We start from the raw sequence: 24,951 nt of genomic DNA, 5'->3' as shown, positions 1-24,951 counted from the left end.
TGCCACCAGGGTTCCCTTGCATGTGGATGTCAATCAGCACCCACAGGGAAATGGGCTCACCAAACCAGCACACCCTCAGCTCATCCCTGCAGGCAGGGCACAGCTTCCCCTTGGCAATGCCTAGGAGCCCTGCTGTGCCAGCAAAGCCCCTAGGTGTGCAAAGGGCCATCTTTCCCACTTACACTCATCTGTTTGGCCCTTACAGCACTTCAGCATGGGGAACTTTACCCGCCTGCAGCACTGGATAAAGCATCCCAGTGCTCCAGGCAGCCCACTTGGGCAAGAAGATGGAGCCTGCCAAGCCCAGCTGCTGGTGTTGGGGTTTGCAGGCTGTGTGGTCCAGCACCAATGCCAAAAGCACCCCAGGTCCCTTGGGAGCAGAAGAGAAAGAGCACGGCACAGGCACCCTGTTGGAAGCAGTGGTGGAAACTGCTGACAGCTTGTTTTCATTGCAGCCCCAGCATGAGAGATGAGGTGTTCCAGCACCCAGCCACGGGAAGATCAGCCAGCAAAGGCAGGTTAATTACCTGGCTGTGCACATTCACACGTCTGTGGGGATGCACATGCAGAGGTACCGAGTTATAACTTAGCCTCAAATCACTGCATAAGACTTTTTTCTTCCACATTCTGGAACTCAAATTACCAGAGGCTAATTCTGCTCACAATTCTTTAATATCACTTTGAACTCTTCTACTATTTAAGCTGTGAAAACAGGAGGAAGGAAATGCCTTTATGCTGTGCTCAAAATGGATGGACAAAGGCATCAGCTCCTCCAAGTGCTCTTTTAACTCTTTCAGGGGACTAAAGGTGGCCAAAGGCTGAATGTGGGACAATGCAGGCAATGAGCTGTGAGGCAGGCAGGGAATAAATAATTCCTGTGTTTTAATAGCTGTGTAATTAGCACTGCTGCTCAGCTTTAGGAAGACCTGATTTTTCATTGCTTTTTCCCATGGGTTGCAAATTCCCATTTGCCAGTGCATCACTGGGAAGCTGGACAGGGATGCTCTGCATGATGCCATATGGAGGAGAGGACTTTGCTGAAAGGGGCAGGGGGCTGAAAGCTGCATCTCACCACAGACTTTTGCTTTAATAACATTACAAAACCCAAATCCAAGCCTACACCCAAAGCAAGACAGAGGGTGAGCCCAGCAGAACCAGTGGCTCAAGGAGAGAGCCCCGGGAGTGGGGCTTGACCCCGTGCATTGCCAGGGAAACCCTGGAAGCGTCTCAACAGCCAGAAAACTGGAGCCGGCCGTGAGTCAGGAGCACAACGGGGTGCATGGAGGGAACGGGGCAGATTATCTCCAGGCAGCCGTCTGGCAATGCCCACTCCTGGCAGCCCCGGCTCGCTGGCAGGATAATGGCACAGAACACAGCCAGGGCGTCCCTCTGCAGGGCTTGCACCACCACCCCGGCGGGACGGGGCCCAGGCTGCCAGGAAGCAATCAGGGAGGCTGCTTGTCTGGGCCATGGTTCCTACCCTCACCCCAGCACTCCTGTGCCTCTGGAGACTGCGGGTCAAGTCCCAAAATGCTTATGGAAGTGGTCAAATATGAAGAGATCTTAAGAATGTGTTTAATTTGTGAGGCCTTGAGGTTGTCTGCACTCAGGGTCCCCCAGGGAGTCTTACTGCCCTCCCCCCAAAAAAAGCTGAGATCTGTGGAGGAAGAAGAGCAGCAGGCAGTGAGCAGCTCCCTGCACAAGGGTGCTCCTTTCCAGCAGGGCTACCCAGCACAAAGCTCCAGAGGTGTCTGTAAGGATGCTGTCCCCATGGGCCAGAAGCACAAGGACATATCAGCCTGCCTCAGCTTGGCCCTTCTGCAGCCCCCTGAGCCCCGCCAAGGCTGGGGTGCCAGGAGCAGCCCCTCAGCGCCTGGCAGCCCGCCGGGGAGGGGGCTGGCCGCCCGCCCGCCTGGCAGCATCCTTCCCTAGGTAACCTCCCCACCTATTAGTGGCACATTTGTTTCCCTGCGTTTCCTTAGAGCTGTCACGAGCCACACTGACTCTTTGTTCCCGGGGGCTGCAGAGAGGCCTCCCTTCCCCTTCCCCCCAGCTGGTGTGGGGGGGGGGGTCTTGCAGCACACAGACCCCACAGCTCCCCCCTCCCCCCAGCTACGGGGGTAAACACGCTGCCCCTCCTCATTGGTATTCGGGGGGACACATCCCAGCCTGGCCCCCCCAGCCCTGCTCTGTCCCCAACAGAAGGAGCTTTGTTGGGGAGCGCGATGGGGTACAGCACCCGGAGTCCAAAACGTGGGCATGGTGACAGCGGGGACACTTGGCCCTCACCCGGCAAGGGGAGGGGGATGCTGCTAGAGGGGGAGCTGGGACAAAATGAGGGATGCTGGGGAAGGGGAAGCAGGAGGTTTGCTCCAGGAAAGCTGCTCTCTGCTCTGACCATGGCACTTTGCTCTGGGACCGCAGACCTCTGAACATCAGCAAATACACATCTGTGCAAAGAGCAAAGGGGCTCGTGTCTGGGGAGCCAAAGCAAGCCTGCTCCAGCATGGGAAGATGAAAACACAAGGCTGTGCCCACAGGCCCCTTCCCACACAGCGGCTGCAGGCTCCTGGGTGTTCGCCGAGCTCCAGAACCATCACAAAACCTTGCTGGAGGGAGTGAACCTCAACTAAAGCCCCAACAGGAGTGACTGCGGGATGTGGGGGCGGGTGTCTGGCACAGGAGAGCCAGGGCAGAGCCAGAGCCAGCCCACCACAGTGACAGCATTTCCAGGGAGCCAACCAGCAGGCAGGCACCAAATATCCCTCTCTAAATTGAAAATGGGGCTCAGGCAAGTCTCCCCCACGGGGAGGGAGCAAAGCTGTGGCACATGCACTCGCCAGAGAGCATCCCCACCTGGCACCCACACCTCCCACCTAGCACCAGCATGACTACCCACTGTGGGGGCACGGGACCACTCCTTTATCCAGCCATCACCAAGAACACATTTTTTCCTCCATCTCTGCCTTCCCTATCTGGGGGCTTTCCTGGTGCAGCCCCAAGAGGAACGGTCACTAGTACAGTCTCGCAAGCAACACCTCCCACGCACAGCCAGCCCCATCTGAGCGGGGCCTGTTTTGTTATTCCTTTCTCTGACAGCTCCTTTTTCACTTGTCACCCTGTTTTGCTACTACTCAGCTCACAGCTTCCTCTGGTGTGGTTGTGATCCTCTCCTTCTTGAAGGATGTCATTTGCATTTTCTCAAGTTATTTAGCAGCCCTCCATTTTTCTCTGCCTGCTTTTCTAAAGGCAATGAGGGCTGGGTTTAGCCAAATGCAGGGGTGGTGCAAGGAACCTGCCCCAGGGCTTGCCATAATATCATCTCTCCTAACCAGCAGCTGCAGTACTCTCTGCCACTCAGCTCAAAACTCCCTTTAAATACCCCTCGGTCCACGGTGGGTCTGGACCAGCCCCTGGTCCCTCTGTCAGCTCCCAGACAGAGGCAGCCATAGAGCATCACTATTCCTCTGCAGGCTCTGGCCACAGAAGAGTCTCACGGGAGCGTGACAATCCCCCCAGTTCCTACAACATTTCACATGTCCCTGGCTCAGAAAGTCACCAGCCCTGATTGAGATGTTAATGCTGTTTCTAGGGAGCCCCTGCCCTTACAGACTGAGAGCAGCACGGCAGCCCTTCCCCCTGGGCTTGGCTGCCAGCTAAGATGTGGCACCATCTCCTTCACCATTTTAGCTGGCATGGGTCCGACACAAACTGACAGTCTGCGGCCCGTGTCCTAAATCTCCCTCCTTCTGGAGACAAGACTTTTTTTCCCCTACTCTCTACTCATTCCCTCTCAGCTCCCATTCTGCCTGAGCAAGGAGCAGCTACTGCAGCTTTTGTTGAGGGAAACCACTGGGCAGCCATTCCCATGGGGATGCATCCATCTGGGATTGTGACTCCCCTGCAGGAGCTACTCCCCAGAGCTCCTCACAGCCAAGCACCCACTGCTCTTCTCCTCCCTCGCATCAGCTTGGCTTCCCTTGGAGAAAATGATTTATTTATAGCCATCCTGGCTGCCTTTAGCACATTTCAACAGCCCACGTCTTTGCCTCCCTGATGATGCGCCCACAGCATTTCTGTCCTCACCCTGCTGCTACAGCCATTCCTGACTTCTCTCTCCTCCTTGCATCCCCCATCCAGAACCCCCAAGGGACTTAGCTTCAGGAGGAGGTTTTAAGGGGATGTGAGCAGAGAAGGGAGAGAGTGTTACAAAACTCCTATCTCATCCTTCTCCCCCAAAAAGGAAGCAAAGAGAAACTCTGCTTGCTTTTTCTGTTAGGGGCTGTTGGAAAAAAAACCCAACTCCTGCCAGCTTGGGAGAGAGGGTGAAAGAAGATCTACCAGCATCCCCTTGGCTCCTGGCGTGCATCAGGTCTGTACTGGAGCACCACTGCTGAGCCAAGATGTGTACGGCTGTGGCACACTGGGGACCAACACTGGGCACTGCAATAGAAGATGTCACCTTCTTGCCTGGGTAATCCTCACTGGAAGGAAAGATCCATCTTTTTATCAGCCCTCCACTTCACAGAAGATGTGCTCTTCCCCAGTGAGCTGCTGGGGGACCCTGGCTTTCCCCCCGAGCCCACAAAGCTTTGTTCTTCCGTCCAGTGCTGACAGTTTAATTAAACCCAGTTTGAGAACGGGTCACTGAGGTCAGGCGCTCTCCAGCGAAACCTCAGCTCAGCACCATTTCCAGCCACCAGGACTGCTTAATGAGTTATCCACACATAAATAAAGGAGCCATGCAGGGAGTCCCCCTGCCTCCTGGCCCCACTGCCAAGGACCACCCCCACTATCTCAGACTGAAATGGGCTCTGGGCAGGCGTCAGCTCAATATTTCCAAATTCCAAGGGGAAAACATTCCTCTCCAGGCGTCTCACCTCCCCCATGCCCTCATTTGAGGTTTGCTTCCCGTTGGCCCTTTCCTGCCATTCCCCAGTTTATTTAAGCCCTGACGGATCAGGTTTAACTCCAACCCTTTCCATTATCCCGATGCACAAATGCTCTTCACAGCCAACTTCCATGTAACTAATTGTAGCTTGAGCCGGGCTGGGAGACCACAAAGTATCACAACGTGAATTAGGCTCTGACACTCAGGAGGTGCACAAAGAGCTCTCCATCCCAACCTGAACCTCAGGGACTCCTCTTGTGCTCCTGAAAAATCTTCATCAGGTTCAGTGGGAAACTGCTCTATTGGGTATCACATACCCCTAATTCAACAGACTTGTCTTCATCTGTGTAAGTGATGTGCTGAAAAAGATCCATCTGTGTCTAGAAAAGGCTGGAGCACCCAGGCCAGCACCCAAGGGCCCATCTAAGCAACCCCCAGCAGCTCCTGCAATCCACTCCTTGCTTTCTGCTCCAGCTGCCACCAGACAGCCTCACTTCCCAACTAAACAGACCTCAGCCTGACTCATTCAGTCAATTTTTGCTAATTCAAGACCTCCCAGTACAATGGTGTAAGGACATGAGGACCTAGCAAGGACTCCAGAACTCGAGAAGCCTGCCATGGGTGGCTGCAGTCAGTGGGTCAAGGGGAAGCCTGTTTGCTGGACGTGATCTGGAGATCAGGGTTTGCAAGAAAATGGTGCTGGTAAGAGCCGCCTTTTCCTAGACCAGCACAGGTCCTGGCCTGTTTCTGGGCAGGGAGGGGGTCTTGAGCAGTGGGGCCACTCCAGATCCATTTCAGCAGTTAAACAAGTCCAAAGCCCAGTGGGGAGGCTCCAATTTCATTCAAGGAGAGCTGATTTCAATTTAGCTTAAACCTGTTCCCCACTGACTCATATCCCTGTAGCCTGACCCGGGTTTGCAGGAATTTAGGAGTGTCCTTATGACCTCCTGCACTGGCTGGCCTAGCACTGGTCCAGATCCCACCTCCTGCTAAGGCAGCATGTGTGTCTCGACAAGCCACCCAGGGCACCCCCTGCCCTGCTATCCCCCTGAGCACCTCAGCAACCAGCAGCCTCAAGGAGAGGGAGCAGCAGGTCTTCTGGTACACAGGGCTCTGTTGCACAAATGTAGAACTCGAGGAATTGCCAGGACACTGGCTCCTGATGTGCCCTCTGGGCAGACCCCAACGCTGCAGCCCTGCCCTCGTTAATGCATGTGGGGGAACCTGCTGCAGAGGAGGGTGGCTCAGTGTCCTCTGTCCCCAGTCCCACCACTCATCACAGGGACCCTCTGCTCCAAGCACACATCAAAGCTCCCCAAGACATGCACCAGCTATAGCTGAGGAGCTGCAAAACCTGAGCCCGTGCACACAGCCCTAGATTGAACAAGAAAAGCTCCAGGTGCTGGAATCCAGGCAGTTTGCCATGGCAGAAATGGCCAGAAAACAGCTTCAAGAGAGGGTGGGAGGGAAAAGGTTTGAAATAACCCCCATATTGCAATAAGCAGTAAAACAACAGGACAAGGCTGAAATGCACCTGAACGTGAGGTGGCTGCAAGGAACATCTAGCACAGTCCTCTTAAACCCTCAGGGTGTGTACAGCCCCCTGCACACTGTGGCATAGTCCTGGCTCCACACGAGCCTGGCAGCTGTGCAGGGGCACACTGTATGTGTAGGAGACACACATGCTGCTCTTCTGCATCTCCACAATGAATTGTTAGGGTTTGCTTGTTGAAAGAGCCTGGTATTAAAATCTAGAGAAGATTAAAAAGGAAACAGCAATATTTGTAAAATTATTCTCTGGCCTGTGTTTCTGTTATGCAATGGGTGGCTGGAGGAGGATGGGCCCTTGCTGGCGCCATGATATGGCACAGCTGAGCTCAACAAATGCCATTTGATAATTAATTGAACGCCTGTGCTATCAGCTGCCATTACCTAGGCCCATCTTTGGCATCTGTCCACCACTTCACACATCCCATACTGGCAACCCACACAGCGTTTTAACCCTTCATTACCCACCCCAGGCTGGACTCTGGGACTGACTCCCTGGCACTGTTGGAAGAAAAGTGGCTCAGCCACAACCTGACTACACAGGCAGAGCTGCATGGCCCCAACATGGCCATGCCTGTCCTGGGAATGTCTCAGCACATTTAGTTATTTCATCCATTCCTGCCTTGCCTCAGCAGGGACCTGGCATCCTCATGTCACAGCTGATCAATGGAGATACAAGATGCTGCAAGCAGAAAGCTTGTGTCCTGGCAACCACCACCCCAATCCACAGGGTATAAGCTGCTTCTCTAAGTGATGGAGAGCACCCAGCCCCAGTCTGGCACGCACCCTCTGCTCCTCACAGCACCCTTCCCAATGTATGTGGTGCCTGACATAGCTGAGAGCCTGTAAACACTTTGTTTGAACAATGCTGGCACTGCTGAAAGCACCATTGCCTGAGCAAAACAGCCCCAGGCAAGGGAAACCCAATATGGAACAGAGAATATTTATCAAAACCCCAGCAGCCCTCCCCAGGCAGCCTGCTGCTGCACAGAGGGAGGAGGAGCGGAGAGATCTGTGGAGCCGGGGCTTGCACAGCAAGAGACAGTCCCTGGAGCTGTTTCTGCAGGGGCAGAGGAACAGGCAGGGATGGGGACGTGTAGAGCAATGCGAGGAGGGGGCAGCAGGCATGAAGGGCTGGATCTGCCCCAGGCAGGGCTTCCCCTTCCTTCTCCAGACACCTACAGAAAGGCAGCTCTTGAGCAGGGCTGCGAGGCTCTCTGTGCCCCATGGAGGTCTCTGGGAAGAATGTGATCCCCTTAGGGATGCCCTCTTTCACCCTCCTTTCGTGAGACCCTGGGCTAGTGTGTAAGGGAACCCTGCTCCAAAGCCCGTGATCCACACACAGGGAGGAGGCTGAGGAGCTCTCAGCACCTCTCCACCTGACACTGTGCAGGCACAGCTCAACTCTGCGATGCCAGACCCAGCCCAGACTGCCAGCACCTCATCCCATATCCCCATGTGTTACAAGGACATCCTTAACACTGCCAGTCTCAGGTCCCCTGCAAGTCACAGCCCATTTCCCACCTTGCTGCATGCTCAGCTCACACAGAAACAGGGCACACTCCCCTGTCACGAGCCCTCCAGGACAACACGCCTGGAACACCCCCCCCAGGAGCAGCACCCTCCTGAGGCATCAGTGTCCTTCCAAACCCCACGGCAGTCCCCCAGGTGAGCCCACAGCTTTCCCAGGGGAGCCCTGTGGGCACAGAAGGCACTTACAGCCGCGACAGCGCCTGGTTGTTCTGGAAGAGAAGCTCGGGCAGGGTGTGCAGCTGGTTGCGGTTCAGCCGTCTGCAGGGAAAGAAGAAAAGGGTCAGGGTTTGGAGTACAAAGCAATGACCCCATCTGCAGCCCAGCTGGATGCATCACGCAGAGCTGGGTACTTTGGTTCGCTCAGAGAGGCCAACAGAGCAGAGCATCCCACCTGGCAAGGGCACCCCCATCCTGCTCACCACAATCCCAGGCAGGGACAACCACGGGGCACTAATAGGCCTACTCACAATGTTGTAATTACATGCAGAGAGGACTCCAAGCTGTTAACTGCTGACTGCTGCTTAACTGCGCTCTTAACCTGCTGCTCGCTCTGCTCCTCATATTTGCTCGAGCAGCTTGGGATTTTTAAACTGCTGAGCTATTTTACTGAGTGCTGGACCAGAACTTACAGCTCCCTTGCTAACACACAGGACACAGCTGATACAGCAAAAGTCATTTGTGTTTAACCTGCTCCTCACTACAAAAGCATCAGAAATGACTCTAAGATCTATAGAAACAGAAATAGGTGTGCTTCCCAAACTGTAAAATACCACTGCCACGCAGAAGAGAAGCTGTTTGAAGTCAGGCAGCACCGATACATTAGGGTTTAAGGAAAAAAGGAAAGGATGCTCTCTGCAACTAAATCCAGCAGCCCCTCACCAACCTCCCTCCATGACCAGACACTCACAGCCGCTCAAGCTCCTTCATGTCATCAAATGCCCCACGCTCCACCATGCTGATCTGGTTTTCCATCAGCTGCCTGCAGAGAGAAGGGGTCAGCTTTCTGCAAAAGTGGTCCCCAGTGCCCCCATTGCTTCTTTTGACCCAGGGCACCTCACTCCCATTATCCCCTCAACACAACCCAGACTCTTCCCACTCTCTCCCAGCTGGAAATCACCAGGCTCAGCCAAACACAATACCCTCTAGCCCTGCTGGCTGAAGCCCACAGAAAGAGACTCACTCCAGCAGCCCTAGGATGGGCCACAAACCAAGCACAATATCCACCAAAGTGGGGGCATCTGGCCCCTCATCAGGAACTCACAGGACACGGAGCTGCTTCAGCCCGGCAAAGTCATTCTTGTTGATTCGTGTTATGTTGTTGCCATTGAGCTCCCTGCGGAGAGAAGAGGAAGAAATTAGCAAGGAAGCACTCAAGAGGTAGGCAAGCACTGGACCTCCCCAGTACCTTCCCCAAAACGGCAGGCAGGGCCCAAAGGACAGTAGGGGCTGGTGCAATTCTGTGGCCCCTCACAGGAATGGCCCCAGAGAGGACCCTCATCCTCAATGACCAGCAGTGCTGGGCACACAGAAGTCTGGCTGGCTGTGCCTGTGTAAGCTGGCATCTTTCTTGGACCATAAGGCAACAAGAGGAAGGGGCTCTCTGGCTCCTCCCTGTTCCCGTTCCAGATGCCCTCCCGGGATGCATGCCACCCCGTTCTGCAAATGTAGCTAACACCTGGTAGGGTCATCCCAAACGCACAGAGTTGTTTAGAGAAGGCGAGGGTAACAAGAAACAAACAAAAGTCCCCAGAACAGCAGGATCCCTGCAAATATCCAGCCTCAAGACACTTACAAGTGTAAGTGACACTTACATGATAATGGCTCCTGCCATTATCCTTGCATCACAACCGGTTCAGTGCGCAGCCATTTCACACCTTCTACCTGGAGAATAAGCCACACTCAGGTTTCACCTGTCAAGAGAAGCTTGCACCGGACAAGCTGCTTTGAAGCATCACTCTAATTCAAAAGCCCTGGGTGAGCACAGGGACAGGCAATGCAGCCAGAAAGAAGATGCTGCCCCTCCTTGCTTATTCTGCTGGTGGAAATTAGGGGTACCTACACCCACCCATGGCCTCGGTCCTGCCCAGGCTCTTCTGAGCGCCAGGACAACATGTGTCCCACTCCTGGACACACAGGACCTCTGCTCCCAGCCTGCTGGTTACACCTTCCCTGGCTCTCCTCAGCCATGCTCTCCAGCACACTCCTGCTAGGATTATCCTGCTTTAAAATACATCAAGCCAGAAGCTGCAGAGATTTGCACCTCGCAGTCAGCTTTGCAGTGCCTTTCTGCATTACAGGATGTGATTACTGTGGGAAAAGCAGGACCATCAGCCCTGGGACCCCCAGTCTGCAGAACTGGCCATCTCTGTGCAGCCAGGAGACATCACAAAGCGTTTGCTTCTTGCCATCAGCCAGCCTGCCCAAGGCATGCGCTGGGCATGGAGGGTGCCTACGCGAAGGCAGAGTCCAGGGAGGGCTCCCATGCTGGAGACCTACTGCCTGCACTGAACACAGGCTCAAAAAACAAGAGAAAAACAAGTAAACTACAGGAGGAGGAGTCAGTCTAGTGCAGGATGAGCTGCTGGAGCCAGGGAAGGAAAGAGACAGGAAAGCGCCGGCATGGAGCAGCTTGGGGTGCTTGAGCAGCACCACGGGGGCGGGGGGGGGTCTGTAAGTTCCTGAGCCCTGACAGCGGGACCAGGGAGCAGGAATGCCTCATGTCACATGGCTGGCTGAATACACAGTCCGTCATTCCCATCCAGAGCCAAAGCTCCCCTTCACCGGGTTCTGCAGCCGTGCGAGGGGCCAAGGTCAGCGGCGGGCTGGCCTCGGGGCCGCCGAGCAGCGTGTAGGGCCACCGGGTGCAGGCAGCGCAGCCGCGCACCCCGGGGTGCTGTCATTGTCCTGCTGGAACGGCTGATAATGGCTAATGAGTTCCAGCTCGCCATTATAGCCTCGTAATTACAGCGCTATTCAGCTCCGCGATTGCCGGGCTCCTGCCATTATCCAGCCGTGTGTGCCGCCTTGGGAAGGAGGTTGGGAGAGCACCGTTACTAGGACACAGATGAATGCGAGCCGGAATGAATAGAGGTTCCTCAGCCCCAGTGATTAAACTGAAACCCACAATTGGGCTCTGCAGCCCCACGGCTCCCGCGGCTTCCAGTCCGACCGGCTCGCAGAGAGCACAGCAGGCTGCCGGGGACCGGCCTCCAGATCAGAAGGAGCTGACCCTCTCAGTGGGGGCAAAAGCCGTGGTCAGTCAGGCTGTAAATCCCAGGCACCAAGCTCTGGGGTGTGTCACACGTTTTAGGGACATTTGCCACCACAAAGGGGGTCGTTTGGTATGTACAGCTGTGTGCCCACCTCCTGATGGACCACAGCCCCGGAGTCAGCTAAGAGCAGGGAGAAATCACAGCTTCAGGAGTGGTTTTCTCCAAATGTACTAAAGGTTCCTTGGCTAAGAAGATTGCCTGGAAGATCCCCGGGGCCACGCTGGAGACCAAGCTCGAGGTAATGGCACCCATTCGAGCTCCTGTGAGGGAGGGTTCCCAGCAGGACTCCCATGTCACCTTCCTTTAAACATAAATAATGTTACCCTGGCTGTGCAGCCAGAGTACAATTCCAGTATGATGCATAACTGGAAATTGAGACATCTCCAGTACTGCAGAGGGACAGAGCAGAGAAGCTTGATTTAGAACTGCCCAACCTGAAAGCCAGGACTTAGACCTCAGCCTGCAAAGCCCAGGGTGCTGCTGTCCTCAGAGCAACAGCATCCCAGAGCCTTAGCCAGAGGCAGAGCACAGGCAAAGCACGGAAACAGGAGAAACACCAAAGAGCCATGGAAGCCATGGACTAAACACGGCCAGTCCCTGCACATGCCAAAACCAGGCTCTGCCCTCTCTCCAAGGCACCTGGTGGGACAGTGCAGCCCAAAGACTGTAGCACCAGAAGGCACTGCCAGGACCAGCTACCCTGGGGTCTGCTGCCCACACAGCCCAGCCTCCGCTCCCTGCAGGCTTGCTGAGCACCCTCGGGGAACTTCAGCAGTGGGGCTGGTGGCAATGCCCAAGTGGGGCTGTGTCTCAGGGCCCCCTGACTGTCCTCCTCCCTCAGGGACTGGCTCTGTGTGCTCCCTGACAACTGCTCCCAGCATCCTTCCATGCCTTTGTTCAGGTAAATGATGGCCTTTGCAACCAAGATGGGAACGAACAGCAGGTAAAGCTTATTTGTAAGGATGCCGAGGCAACACTGCCATTTAACTTCATGACATTTTTTCCCCTCTGAACCCCCTTCAGTTCCTCATGGAGATAAATTACGGTCTGCAGTGCCCAGAAAGCCGGATCCCTGCTGCTCAGCTGCTCACCCACTGCCTCCATGCCCTTTCCTGAAGCAAAACACTCTGCCCTGCTCCACACAGCAGAGCTTCAATAAGGACTGATGTGTCTGGGGAGCTGCCCAGCAGATTGGTTGTATTCCTGGACTATGACTTGAAAGCAGAAACACAGGGTGTACTCTTTCCTCGCTAATTCAAAGGATTTAACACCAGAAAGCATCCTCAAGTTCATTCAGACTGCCTTCCTCTGCCCCCCCAGTGCCCCACATCTCACACTGCTGATGGAGAGGCAGCAAATTTTTATTTGCAACCCTCAAATTTCAGAAACCCCCCTCCTATTTCTCCCTGGGAAGAGGAAAGTCATTAAAACAATCAGTCCCTTTGCTACATTGCTTGTGGATCATCCCACTCCCAGATGGGATGTCTGTACTGCAGCAGGGTTCGTTAGACTGGATTTGCATAGTCTGGGTTTATATTTGGTTTCTAGCTTTGGATGGCTTATCCATTCCCAGGGGGTCCGATGTGTCTTTTCCCTTTGCAGGGTTTGGAGCTACACTAACTCAGTAACAACCTCAGAGAGCACAAATGCTGAGAGTTAATTTATTAAATACAGCCAACATGAATGATATTTCCCTGGGCACTGATTTATCAGGAGCGAGAAGGAGCAGACAGCGCAATCCCAGGATCCCTACTCCGTTGCAAAGCATCAGCTATTCAGCACACATGTGACTCCTGTCCTTGTGGCTCAGCTCAGCTCTGCTCTCCTGCTGAGGCAGAAATCCTAACTGCTCTGCTCCCTGGAATCCCACTTTAAAGAATGCAGAGGGAAAGTCTGTGAGATGGATTCCTGCATTTGCACCCACCAGCACCAAAATGTGCCCTGGCCCATCAGGGCCAGCACAGAGCAGGTGCCCACAGCTCTGGGCAGTGACTGCAGGGGCTGGTGGAGAAGGATCCGTGCTCCTGTGGTGCCTGCTGCAAGGGCTGCCCCTGCCCTGGTGCCCGGTGGGGTTGGTATGTGTATTGTCCATGAGATCTGTCCCTCCCCCGATGATCTTCACTGCTCTGCCTTTCCTGCCCTTGCCTCAGAGCACAAGGGCCCCCAAGGGCATGGCTTCCCCCCCCAGCAGCTCCATTGCCCTCATCCCAGAGCTCTGACCCCAGCTGGAGCCAGCAGTGCCAGATAATAATCAGGGAAGCAAAGAAATAAAGGCTGGAAGGTCACACACCCCACAGCAGTACCTCAGCCACCCTCCATCAATCCAGGCAGATGCACACACTGCTCCTTCAAGGACAGGGACTGACACTACCCTGTGCCTTATTCCAGCATGTCACTGCTCCTGCCTCCAGGACCATCATCAAAACTCTGACCCGAACCCCTCCCACAGCAGATGAACCCCATCTCTGCCTGCTCAGGCCACCATGGTGCAGAGATCTGGCTGCTCCCTAGCCCGTGCAGACCTCTTTCCCACAGCAAGCCCCCAGCCCAAGGGCACTGCTCTCCCTCAGGGCCTCTCTGACTTGCAGGGGCAGGACCCGCTCTGTTTGTGCTGCCATTCCACATCTGCGCTTTTGGGGATTGCCTCCCACCAACACTTTCCTCGAGTCCCCAGGCAACAACTTCCTTTCTGTCAGCTCATTCCTCCCATTCACCCAGGCCACTCTGAAACCTCAGCCTGTTCTCCAGCCCTCTTGCATCTCTCCCAGCCTGGTGGCATCTGCAACTGTCAGAAGCAGCTCGTGTCCCATCACACAGACTGCTAATGGAAACACGGATGAGGCTGAGACTCCAGACTGACCCCTGTGCTCAGCACTGGGGGACAGAGCAGCTGCAACCTTTCATCCTACACTTTTATTGCATTTTTCAAGTCTTCTCAAGATTTCAGCCGGCTGCTTGAATGTAACTTAGCCCCAGCACAGGCTCACTGAGCTGCTCAAACAAGGAAATGTGGGGCAGAGGCCCTTCCCAGTCCTGCAAGAGCTGGTCCCCTCCAGCACAGCACCACATCCACCAGCTCTCTGGAGCCCATATGGCCATTGCTGGGTGCTAACTCCATCCCCTCCAAGGCACCAGTGAATTACAGGGTGCTGCTGCCCACTGCTCAGGGAGGGGACCCTGGTCACACACATCCTGGGCTGACACAGCTGCACAAGGGGCTCAGCACCTTCTTCTCCTATTCCATCCCACCCCTGTTCTGACCAGACCCCTCAAGAAGAGCAAAGGCACCCAGTGGCACAATGGACATGGAAGTCCCTTTAGGGGGTCACTCACCCAGCACCACCCCTACCAGCTGCCTGCAGGTGCCCAACAAGCAGAGCCAAGAGCAGCTGTTTGGGCTCATCTGGGAATCACTGCCCTTAGCCAAAGGGCCAAAAGCCCCAAGCACAGCCATGGCCCCACAGCACAGGAGGCTCTTGTAGGCTTTTACAAGGCTCTACAGCAGGTTAGCATCACGACAGATCTTTAGGCATTACAAACAGCATCGATCATGCAAGTAACAGTGAGGATCCAGAAGGCTTTCTGTTCTCCTAACTTCTCTCTGGGGTTTTCATGCCACAGCCATTAGCTGCTCGCAGTCAGGGAATGCTTTACACTCACACAGCATTGTGGTGTACCACCTTCAGGTTAAAAATTAATAAATAACCTCCCTGAACCCCAGCGGGAGAGAGAAAAGGCAGCAGGGCATTTCTGTATCACAAATGTGGAAACTGAGACTCAGCCAAGAGAACAGATTTTCTGGGATACACACGAAATTTGGCTTTTTATGCTGTGCAGCCTGGTGAGGGGCTGCTCTGTAGCTCCTCTGCTTCCCAGGGCAGGGGAGGCTGCCCAGCCCTCAGGCTGCATCCTGCCACTCATTGGATTGAGTTCCACTTTGCTTCTCCCACAGCAAAACCTCTTTGGCTTATCCCTCCTGGAGCTGCTCACACCAGGGATGAGAGGACAAGTGCACCTGAACTGCTCAGTTATAGATGCCTACTCAATCCCAGACCAGATGGGTCTCCTGGAGCATCCCATTTGGGATGTAGGGCTTCCTCCAACCAAGAAATATCCAGGGCCAGGAGCTTGCATCTCTCTCACTCTTGGTGCCCAGGGCTGCTCCTTGGCTGCCTCGCTTTAAAAATTAATCTTCCCTTTTTCTGATCTTCCTCCTCTAGCAGCCTCTCTCCCCCATAGGACACTTGCCTCTGCTATTTTGAGCAGCAAGTGCATCCAAATTGCATGCTGGAGAAGCACAGCCTCAGAGCCTGAATGTAGGAGGGAGGTTGTCATGGTTTGACCCGGAAGAGAGTTTTTTTTTGGAAAGTTATGGTCAAACCAATCAGTGGCCAGATGTGAAATTGGCATTTGGTTTGGCCACTGAGGATTTGGGTACGCCTCCGAGAACACACTCAGTGGGTTAAAAAGCAGAGGATTTAGAGAAGACCTTCCTCTTTGGAGTCCGGCCGGTGAGTTGCTCTGACCTCTCCCCTGCCCAGCGGCGTCTGGGCGGGGGAGGGGAGGCCATGCGGCCTGGGAAGGGAGGCCGGAGCCCCGGCAAGGTGCAGGGGTGGAGGAGTCCTGGGATGGTTTGGGCAGCCCCCCCTGGGAGAGAGGATGATAGAGACTGTGCAGGCTGAAATTTGTTTTCTTGTGCTGGGAGCACAGCCAGGAGGAGAAAGTGGGGGGGGGCGGCAGGTGCCCAGCTGCCAGCAGACCAGGCCGAGCTTGTAACCTTTTTGAACCTTTGGAAGCTTTAAAAACACTGATCCTCCCCAGCTGAGGAGTGAGAGGAGAAAGAGGATGGGAAAGAAGAAGAAGTTTGACTAGGTGAAGAAATGCTTGTAGATGAGAGTGCCCTAGGTGGAGGAGATGAGTGGAGTGGCTTTGGCTGGACTTTTCTCTTACACAGCCACGGGCGAAACCAAGTTCTTCTGATAATACAGAGACTGCTCCTTGGGGGAGGCGGTTGGCTAGAAGCCAGGAGTGACAAGGCCGCGAAGAGAAGCGGAGAGAACAGAGACTGAGGGGGAGGGTGTGGTGGAGCCCTCTGCCTCCAGGGAAGGATCTCTGTTCCTGAGAGCCCCAGGCCCCAGGGGAAATAATATGGGGGGGACAGGTGTCCCAAATGGTGAGAGGCGGCCACTTCTTGGAACTAGGCAAAGCATTCTTAAAAGGACCTAAGGAGCAGTTTGGATCCATGGACAGTGGTGAGAGCGCTGGACATGGAAGGAAGAATGGTCACCGCTACAGATTTTCTTCGGGCGGCTGCAGTGTGTGACATGGAAGCACTGAGGACTTTGCAGTGTTTTCCTGGGGAGGCCCATGGTGTGAGAGGAAGACTCCTCTCTCCTGATGAACTGGGGAGAGTGTGTGTGAAGGAGGGTATTGGAATTGAGAATTGATGTGTTAGAGGGGATTTGTTTGTTTGGAGAGGTGGGGGGAGGAGAAGTGTTTTTGAAGATGTTCTATTGTGGATTGTTGTGTGTAGTTTTTTCCTTTTCCCTTTTGTGTCTATGTAGATTAATAAAATGTTGTTTTTTTTCTTTTCCCCTCCATTCCCAAGTTGGAGCCTGTTTTGTTCTGTTCCTGGGTCACATCTCACGGTAACCATTTTAGGAATCCACCTTTCATGGGGGCGCTGGCATTGTGCCAGGGTCAACCCATGACAGAGGTCTGAGATGATTCTTGTGGGGACAGCCTCGGGCCAACCCCACAGCAACAAGATGGAGAGGTCCCCTCATCCCACCCCATTTCCTTCTCACTCCCAGCAGTGCCACGACCCCAAGGTCCCGGCTATCCTTACTGCTCACAGTGCTAATCGGCATCCTGGTGCTGGACAGAAGGAAAACCTCTGCTCCTCTCCCACTCCTACCACTGCCATCCCTGGCTGTCCCTTGAGTAGGGACAGGGGCCAGCTGCTGGAGCCGGCCCTGGAGCTCCTCGCTCTGGAAGCCTGCCAGGGAGCAGTGATTTGGGTCTGAATCCCCTGGGATGAGGCCATTTGCTAACACACAACTCTGTGGTTTAACTGCTTTTCAGTAAAACACGCACAGAAACGTCTCCTTGCCTCTCAGGCTTTATAAAAGGTTATTTCAGTAGCAATAAAGACCAAGAGGATGCGTCTGCAGCACCAAGTACCTCTGGAGTGGGCAGGGGACCATGAAGGACTCTGAAACAAGACAAAGACAGCTCCCTTGGTTGCCCACATGCCCGTCCTGCTCCAGTACTCTCCTCCACCAGTCTGCCAGAGAGCAAATCAGAGCAGAGATACAGGAGAAGCCCCTCTTCAGTGGGAGGTCATGGGCTTGTACACCTTTCCCTGGACAGGACACCCTTTCCCTGTCCACACCACCCTGGTGGTACCCCAAATCCCTTCTGCTCTCCCAGACTGCAGGTTCTGCTGCCCTGTGGGGGTCCCTCATGCATCCTTGGCCTTTTCTAGCTGCCTCACTCTTCTGCCAGCCAGAGTTTTGATAGGAAACAATGAAATGGGGGAGAATGAAAGTCAAAGCAAATGCACGTCCTGTTAGGAGTCCCTTTCTGTAGCTGGACTGTTTCTGTGTGTGCTGCCCTGCCCTGGCACCGTGGCCACCATGCCCAGCCCACCCTGGGACCTGGGCACAGCAGCAGCAGCAGCATTTAAGGTGCATGTGAGAGACCCACAGTTAAAGCTGGAAACAACTCCCCTTCCTTGCTCCCACCTCAGCAGCGAGGAATTGCTGCTAGCACAATGCATCTCTCTGGAGGACCAAAGTGGCAGCACATTTAAGGCAAAAATATCTGTTTTAAAGGATGCAATAAAACAGAGGCAGGGAAGGGTTTATAGGGAAGCAATTGCTGTGTGGGGTGAGAAGTGGTCACCAGAGGCCAATCTGCCTGGTTTATTGCCTGTTACTGGTGACTTTTCCCAACCAGGGGACAATAGATCCTCCACTATCAGCCTCCACTTCAGTCAATACAAACACGACATAGTTTTTTAAACTAATATTTTTCCAGCATGCAATTCCATAGAGAGTGAGAACGCAGCGTTACCATGGCAATATATAGACAGCATCTGCCTTGGACGTAGCTGAAGGGAGAAATTGGAATAGAATTGCAAATTTCCTCTGTCCAGGAAGGCTTCCAAGGAAGCCACTGCAGTGGGCTGGGCAGGCTACCTTCCCAAGCCAGCCTGCATCTTCCCAGTGCCCAGCACTATCTCTCCTGAGAGCTGAGGGCTGCAGGGCTAGCCAAGCACTGCCCTGGCTGGACCAAGGTCCTGCATCCTGCTCCAGAGCTCTGCAGAGCCTGTGCAGACCCTCTGCAACCAGACTGCTCACTGAGAACTTGCCTGGGCACTTCAGGGAAGGGACAGGTTGACTTCCTCAAGGTTCTTCCTAAGAAGGAGCATTGCCTGAAGCCCCTGGAAGGAGAAGCAGCCCAAAAAACTGGAGTGGAATGCAGGAGTGCTGCTGTGATACACCAGCCTGGCTGCTGCAAGACATTTTGATTAATTGGTGAGAGGCAGATGCAGGTGAATGGATTAAACATGCTCTGAACAAGAGCTTGCTGCAGGAATTTTGGCAGGGGGTGGTTGGGCAGTATGCAAGAGTGCTTCAGGTGCAGCCACCCTGGCATGGGGCTCCCACACCCAAAGGCTGTAGCTCAGCACCCCTTCCCTCCACCAATGCAGACAGAGGGATGGCAGGCTAGCTACAGACTGCCTGGGGCCCATTTCAGCACAGGCAAACCCCCAAGGTTTGGGAACAAGGCAAACAGAAGCCCCATTAAATGCTGAGGCCAGGAACTCTGGAAAGGAAAAGCCAGAACCAAGAGGGGTGCAGTGATGGGGACCCCCAAACCCAACTCTGCTGCCTTCCACATGGTAGGAGGGACACAGCACAGCCCCCAGTGAGATGGGGGATGTTCAGCTCATCAGAGAGGAGGCAAAAGGGGCAAGTGGGGCAATTCTCAGCTGTCAGCCAAAAAATTCAATAGCAGAAAAGAGTGACATGCCATCACAGTCAATTCATCCCCTACAAGCAAAGAGCTGGGCTGGAAGCTGCCATTTGACAGTGGCAAATTTGCACTGATCCTGCTGGCATGGGGAGAGCTATCCACCTCCTCAACAAGGCAGTCTGCTCTTCAGAGACACTTTCAAAGGAAAAAAGAAAGAAAAGCAAGCAAATGGGGAAGGGAATCGTGACCTTCTCCCACAACTGGTAGCTGAGGCCTGAGGGACTCCTGGAAGCAGATAACACTGCAGTGCTGGAGGATTATCACCCCATTCTGCCTACAAAGCCTTCGGGCCTCTGTTGTGCTTGCCAGAAGTGTAGGCAGGAGCACAGGCATCTGTGAAAAGTGCCCAGAGACTTTGCTGCTTCCCACCTTGCCCAGCCCAAATCCAGCCAGAGGGCAGGTGCACAACCCCCATTTATGCTGGGTTGCAGACTGAAAGGCACTGAGGGAGCAGTGTGCTGTGCCCTGGTACAAGGGAAGAGGGGTCTTGTGTCCCCCCCCATGCAACCATCACTCATGGTCCATCCTAGACACATCTGCAGCCCTTACTCTCTACCAACAGCATAGCACCCACCAGGAAGGTATCACAGGGCAAACTGAAGCAGAAGACAAGACAATTTCTCCCCAGCGCATGATTCTCCAAAGTTGCAGTGACTCTGCAAGGCAAGTGATTTGCTGCTCTTCAAAGGAAAAGGCTGCAAAACCAACGGAGCACAAACCTTGTCACAGCATGCTGCTGCCTGAGTCCCCACAACGGCAGTGCCAGCAGGCCTGGCTGCCCTGCCCAGGGGCTCAGCCAGGTGGGAGGCTGGAGAAAGCCTGGAGGTTCTAAACACTGCACTGGCATGCAACAGGCACGAAATTCAACGGCAGGGACATCCCTGCTCGGCACGAAATTCAACGGCAGGGACATCCCTGCTCACTGCCACTGTGGGATGTACGGTGAAGTTGGCATTGCTCATGCTGTGCATCGCAGGGCTTGGGAAAAGAGGCATGCAGTGGAGGGCACTGGTGAGAGGTTGATGACTTCCCACAGACAGCTGACCCCTGGAGAGAGCAAGTCCTGGCACAGCCCCTGCTGCAGGCTCCCCTGTGGCTGCCTGCTGACCTTGCTCCATCTGAGAAGCTGGAGACTGCAAGGTTGCAGCCTGCTTACAGGGAATTGAAACTCACTTAGGAGCTGTTACAGCAGGATTTCACTGCTAGGAGATAGACCTGCTCTGCACAGACACCCTCCAGCACCTGCATGGGTGTGCAAAACAGCAGGAAGTAGTTATCCAGCAGACAACACCCACGAGAGAGCAAGCATGTCTAGCTCAGTCCAGACAGAAGATCCGGCATCACCAGCTGCATTAAAATCCAGAAAACCCAATGCTGCTGAATGGCAACAGGCATGGAGGACCAGGTCAGGGGAGGCAGAACTGGAGACAGCAAGCAGGACCCACCTCCAGAGCAGGAGAGATGCCCTGCCAGAACAGGAATGAGACACCCAACAGGGCATCCTCCACTAGCTCACTCCAGCATTGCTCCATTTGAGCAGTGCCGAGCACCTGCCCAGCAGAGCTGGGGACGCAATGCCAACCCTCCCCCAGGACCCTGCACCCAGGTGCATGGATGGAGAGCTGATGCCAAGGACCCCATCAAGCTCTCCAAGAGGCAGAAAGGGATAGTGCAGACTATTCATAAACCTTCCCTCTGCCCTGAGCACAGCAGAAAGGGGGATCCTGTCTCAGACCTCATAAACTTGGTCTATGGGATGGCAGCTCACAGCAGTCTGGTTGCCATGCTGGGTAATAATCATTTGTATGAGGATAATTATGGTGGGAGAAAAGAAAACTCCTCTCAAGTGGTATCCTGCGGAGCTCTTGATGCTGCATGCTGGGTGCAGCCCTGGCAGCTGCCAGGCTCTCTGCAGTCCATGCATGCAGTCCTTGCCTGCAGGGTCTTGGCCCATCTGCAGGCAAAGGGCACAGTCAAACTCCAGGAGCTGTAAACAGCAGGGCACAGACACACAGTGTGGCTGTCCTAGAACATATCCTGCAGCTCTGCTGCGCAAGGATACAGCAGCTCAACACTTCCCTGCACTGCAAGGGGGATGTGGAAGCAGCCTGGCACCAGGGCCAGACAGCTACTGTGCCACTACGGTCCATTGCAGCTACTGGGATGGGGCACCTGCTGCTACTGAGCAGAGGGGACAGGCTGGGGACAGCCCTGCTCTCCTGCTAAGACTGAGTTCCTGCGCGCCAGGAACCTCCTGCCAGCAGCAGGTTGGACATGTTCAGCTCATTCTGCTCTCCCTGCTTGGCCACAGAACCCCAGGCAGGCAGACCTGCCCAGCCAGGCACAGCAGCAGAGGCCCCCTCCTGCTCGGGGGAGCTCAGCAGGTACACAGGACCCACACAGCCGGCTGGACCTTGACTGAGAGAAAAACCTTCCTCATGGGGGCCCGGCTAAGAGAGCCAAGGACACCTCCCAGCCACCCTGAGGACGTGGCAAGGGATTTGATGAGCAGTGAGGTGCAGGCACAGGGGACTGGAGGGGACTGGAGAGGACGTGAGAGCTGTCTGGCTCACGATGGGTGATCTGCACGGCTGAAGGCTGGTCACACCGTGGGGGAATCTCAGGAGGGGCTGGGGCAATGGGACCTGCTCCTAACACGATGTTCAGCATTCCCAGGAGAGCTTCCTGGGGACAAAGGGGTGCTCAGCACAGGTAGGGGCTTGGGGTGACAGGAGCCCTCAGAGAACCCCTGCGGCTGTGTAGCTACCCTGTGACAAGTCACTGGAGGGGTGGCCACTCACCTGCTGGGGGGTGCCATGGGGCTCACGGACCCACACACGCAGTCCATTCTGGGCTGCCCCAGCACAAATGCCCCCCCGGAGCAACCCACTCCCTCGAGCACTGCTCCAGTCCCAACCCCGCTGCACATACTTGCACAAAGACTGGCACACGCGGGTTGTTGCATATGCCGGACCCCTTGCACGACCCTCACACTGAGAAAGGGTTACACACATACCCTGCCCCAGCAGGCTCTCACACACACCCTGCTCTCCACCTCGACGGGCTACTGCACCCCCCTCAGGAAGGGGATGATGCATGCAAACTCACCTAACAGGCCCTTGCACACGTATCCTCTGGACGGGAATTTACAGACACACAACCCCCGGGCGTAGCGGGACACCGCACATCACCCACCCCACCAGGTTCTTGCACACGCACCTTCTGGGCGGCCGACCGTGGCCCCACGGGCATTTGCACACGTTCTGCCTTTAGCAGACACGGCGGGCACTTGCACATACCCCAGACAGGCTGCTGCCCACCTCCGCCACGGACAGCCTCTTCCACACGCACCCCCGGACGGGCTTCCGCACACACTCCTGAGCTCAGGCTCCGGAGCGCGTTCCTCACCCCCGCGGGGTTCTGCCCCCGCGGGGCACTCGCTCCCCACGGGCTTTTGGACGCACGCCCTCGGACAAGCCCCCGGCCCCGGCGCCCCGCCGGGCTCCCGCACCCTCGTCGCCGCACGCCCAGCGGCGGCGGACAAAGCCCGGCGGTACTCACAGGCGCTCGGTGCCGCGGGGGATGCTGCGGGGCACGGCGCGCAGGGCCGAGCCGTGGCAGTCCACCGTGGTGCCGCTGCAGGCGCACAGCGGCGGGCAGGCGGCGGCGCGGCCCCGGCACAGCGCGGCGCACGCCAGCAGCCAGGCGGCGGCCCGCAGCCCCGCCGGGACCCCCGCCGGCCCCCCGGGGGTCGGGGCCGCCATGGCAGCGGGCAGGAGGGTCAGGCGGTGCGGCCGCCGCGCATCACCGGGGAGAGGAGCGGAGCGGGGCTCGACGCGGCGCGGCGCGGCTCGGCTGCGGGGCGAGAGCCCCGTCGGCGCGCACCCGCCCACCCTCACTGCCGCCCCATCCCGCAGCCCAGGCTCAGCCCCCGCGCTGGCTCCTCCCTCCCGCCCTGCCCGCCCCGACGGGCCCCCCCGCCACCGCCCGCGCCCCTCCCCGCGCCCCCGGTACCCGCGGCGGCCGAGGTAGCGGCGGTCCTGGACGGGCAGGGCACGGGCAGCCCGGTCGCCCGAGCCGTCGGGGCTCTGCACCGCTCCGACCGTGCGGGAAGGTGGGCTTCGCATCGGTGCCCCCACCTGGGACAGCGGGCTGCGTTCGCGGAGCACCCGAGTTCTGCGGGAGAGGGGCGGGCAGCGGCACCCCGGGGAGAAACAGCCTGGGAGCCCGGCCGCCGCAGGCAGAGCATTCCCACCTCTCCTCGGGTATGCCAAGAGGTTTCGCATCCCCTGATGTACTTAAGGGAGCTTTGGCCTGTCTCCCACCCGACAGCCTGAAACCCCGTCCCATCATCCACGGCGTCCGGGTGAGGCACGGGGACCTGGCAGCCTACGGGGACCACAGGACAGGCCGGGAACCGCCTGGCCCCTGAGTGGGAGTCTTGCGGCTCAGCACTCCAGCCTGCAGGAGAGACTTGGGTGGCAGCTCTGCTTTGCTATCTGCCCAACGCACAAACAGCAAATCTTCAAATCCTGGTTGTGGCATTATGTTCTTTTCCATTCCAGAAGAACACCTTTAAAAATAAAATAGCCAAAATGTGTCTTCGGCTAAGCTACAGGGAAGAACAAGGCCAAATACACCTATTTCAATGCAAAAGGAAGTGAAGCCAAAAAATCTTATAACTTTGGTGCTAAGCAGTTGACATCTCAAAACCACAAACATTGCATTCATTTTATTGCCTTCCATTTTTTTTCCTCTGAGATCTGCAAATGCAAGGCAGAGGGTATAACCAGGAGGGCTGAACGCCTTTTTTATTAATGACACCTGAAACACTAGTAATACCATAGCTCCAAGTGCTGGGTCCTTTAAAAAATCAACAGGTATTTTGATGTGCCAAACAGCCCTGGCTTCTGACAGCAACTGCCACAAATGTCCTCCTCAGAGAGGAAATCCATAGATTTCCACCATGGGCTGGGGGGGAGATGGGAGCCTGTTGCACTACAGGAGCACAGTGGGAGGGGTGGTGTGTGAGCATGGACACCCCTGTGCAGCAGGGCATGGTGGATATTTGCAGGGATGGTGGCAGGGGGTCCCAGGGGCCGGAGTGTCTCTTAAATCCATGCCCTCTGTACATGGAGCCCCACAAGCTCCTTAATCAGGGCAAGAGGGAGGTGTCTGCCTGGGGTCCTGCTCCAGCGAGAGCCACCTCACACACACACAGGGTTGCACCAGCTTGGCCCAGATCAGCAGCTCTTTTCCATCCCAAATGCCGGCTCCCATCATCTGTCTGCATTTTCGTGACATCTCCTTCCTCTGGCCCCAGTCCCGGGAGGAAGCTGTGCCTGACATGGATGAAAGGGGTTTGTTCCTCGTTGCTACCCAGCAGCCCTGACAGCAAGGAAGATGAGCTGCTTCCCAGGACTCTGGGAGCCGACCCCTTGCTGGCAGAGCTTCTGCAGAGGTGTCCCTGCAGCCTGTCCTGGGGCTCACAGGGAGAGCTTGGTGGCAATGGCACTTGAAAAGGTCTGAACTGTAGACCTTAGCTGTATTTTTCAGGGTGAAGGTTGTTTCAGAATGGCTTGGTGCCCCCTCAAAGGCTGCTATCAGTGTGATGTTTGTGACAGCCCTCCCTCACAAGCTCCCCTTCACCCCTTGGCTGGCAGA

General features: G+C 55.7%; 1 protein-coding gene across 1 annotated transcript in view; it reads right to left on the bottom strand.

Annotated features, from left to right (window-relative positions):
• SLIT1 (slit guidance ligand 1) overlaps positions 1 to 23,051 on the bottom strand; it is a gene marked incomplete at its 5' end in the record, with an annotated part of 61,972 nt that extends 38,921 nt beyond the window's left edge. Inside the window, 4 exons of the mRNA XM_084210220.1 lie at positions 8,159 to 8,230; positions 8,880 to 8,951; positions 9,234 to 9,305; positions 22,849 to 23,051. Coding sequence (XP_084066346.1) covers positions 8,159 to 8,230; positions 8,880 to 8,951; positions 9,234 to 9,305; positions 22,849 to 23,051 — 419 coding nt within the window. The remainder of the gene's footprint in view (positions 1 to 8,158; positions 8,231 to 8,879; positions 8,952 to 9,233; positions 9,306 to 22,848) is intronic.
• Between the last annotated feature and the right edge of the window lie 1,900 nt (positions 23,052 to 24,951).

The sequence above is a fragment of the Fringilla coelebs genome, assembly GCF_963513975.1.
Source record: "Fringilla coelebs genome assembly, chromosome: 8".
In the NCBI taxonomy this organism is placed as follows: domain Eukaryota; kingdom Metazoa; phylum Chordata; class Aves; order Passeriformes; family Fringillidae; genus Fringilla; species Fringilla coelebs.
This window is presented reverse-complemented; position numbering and strand designations above follow the sequence as displayed.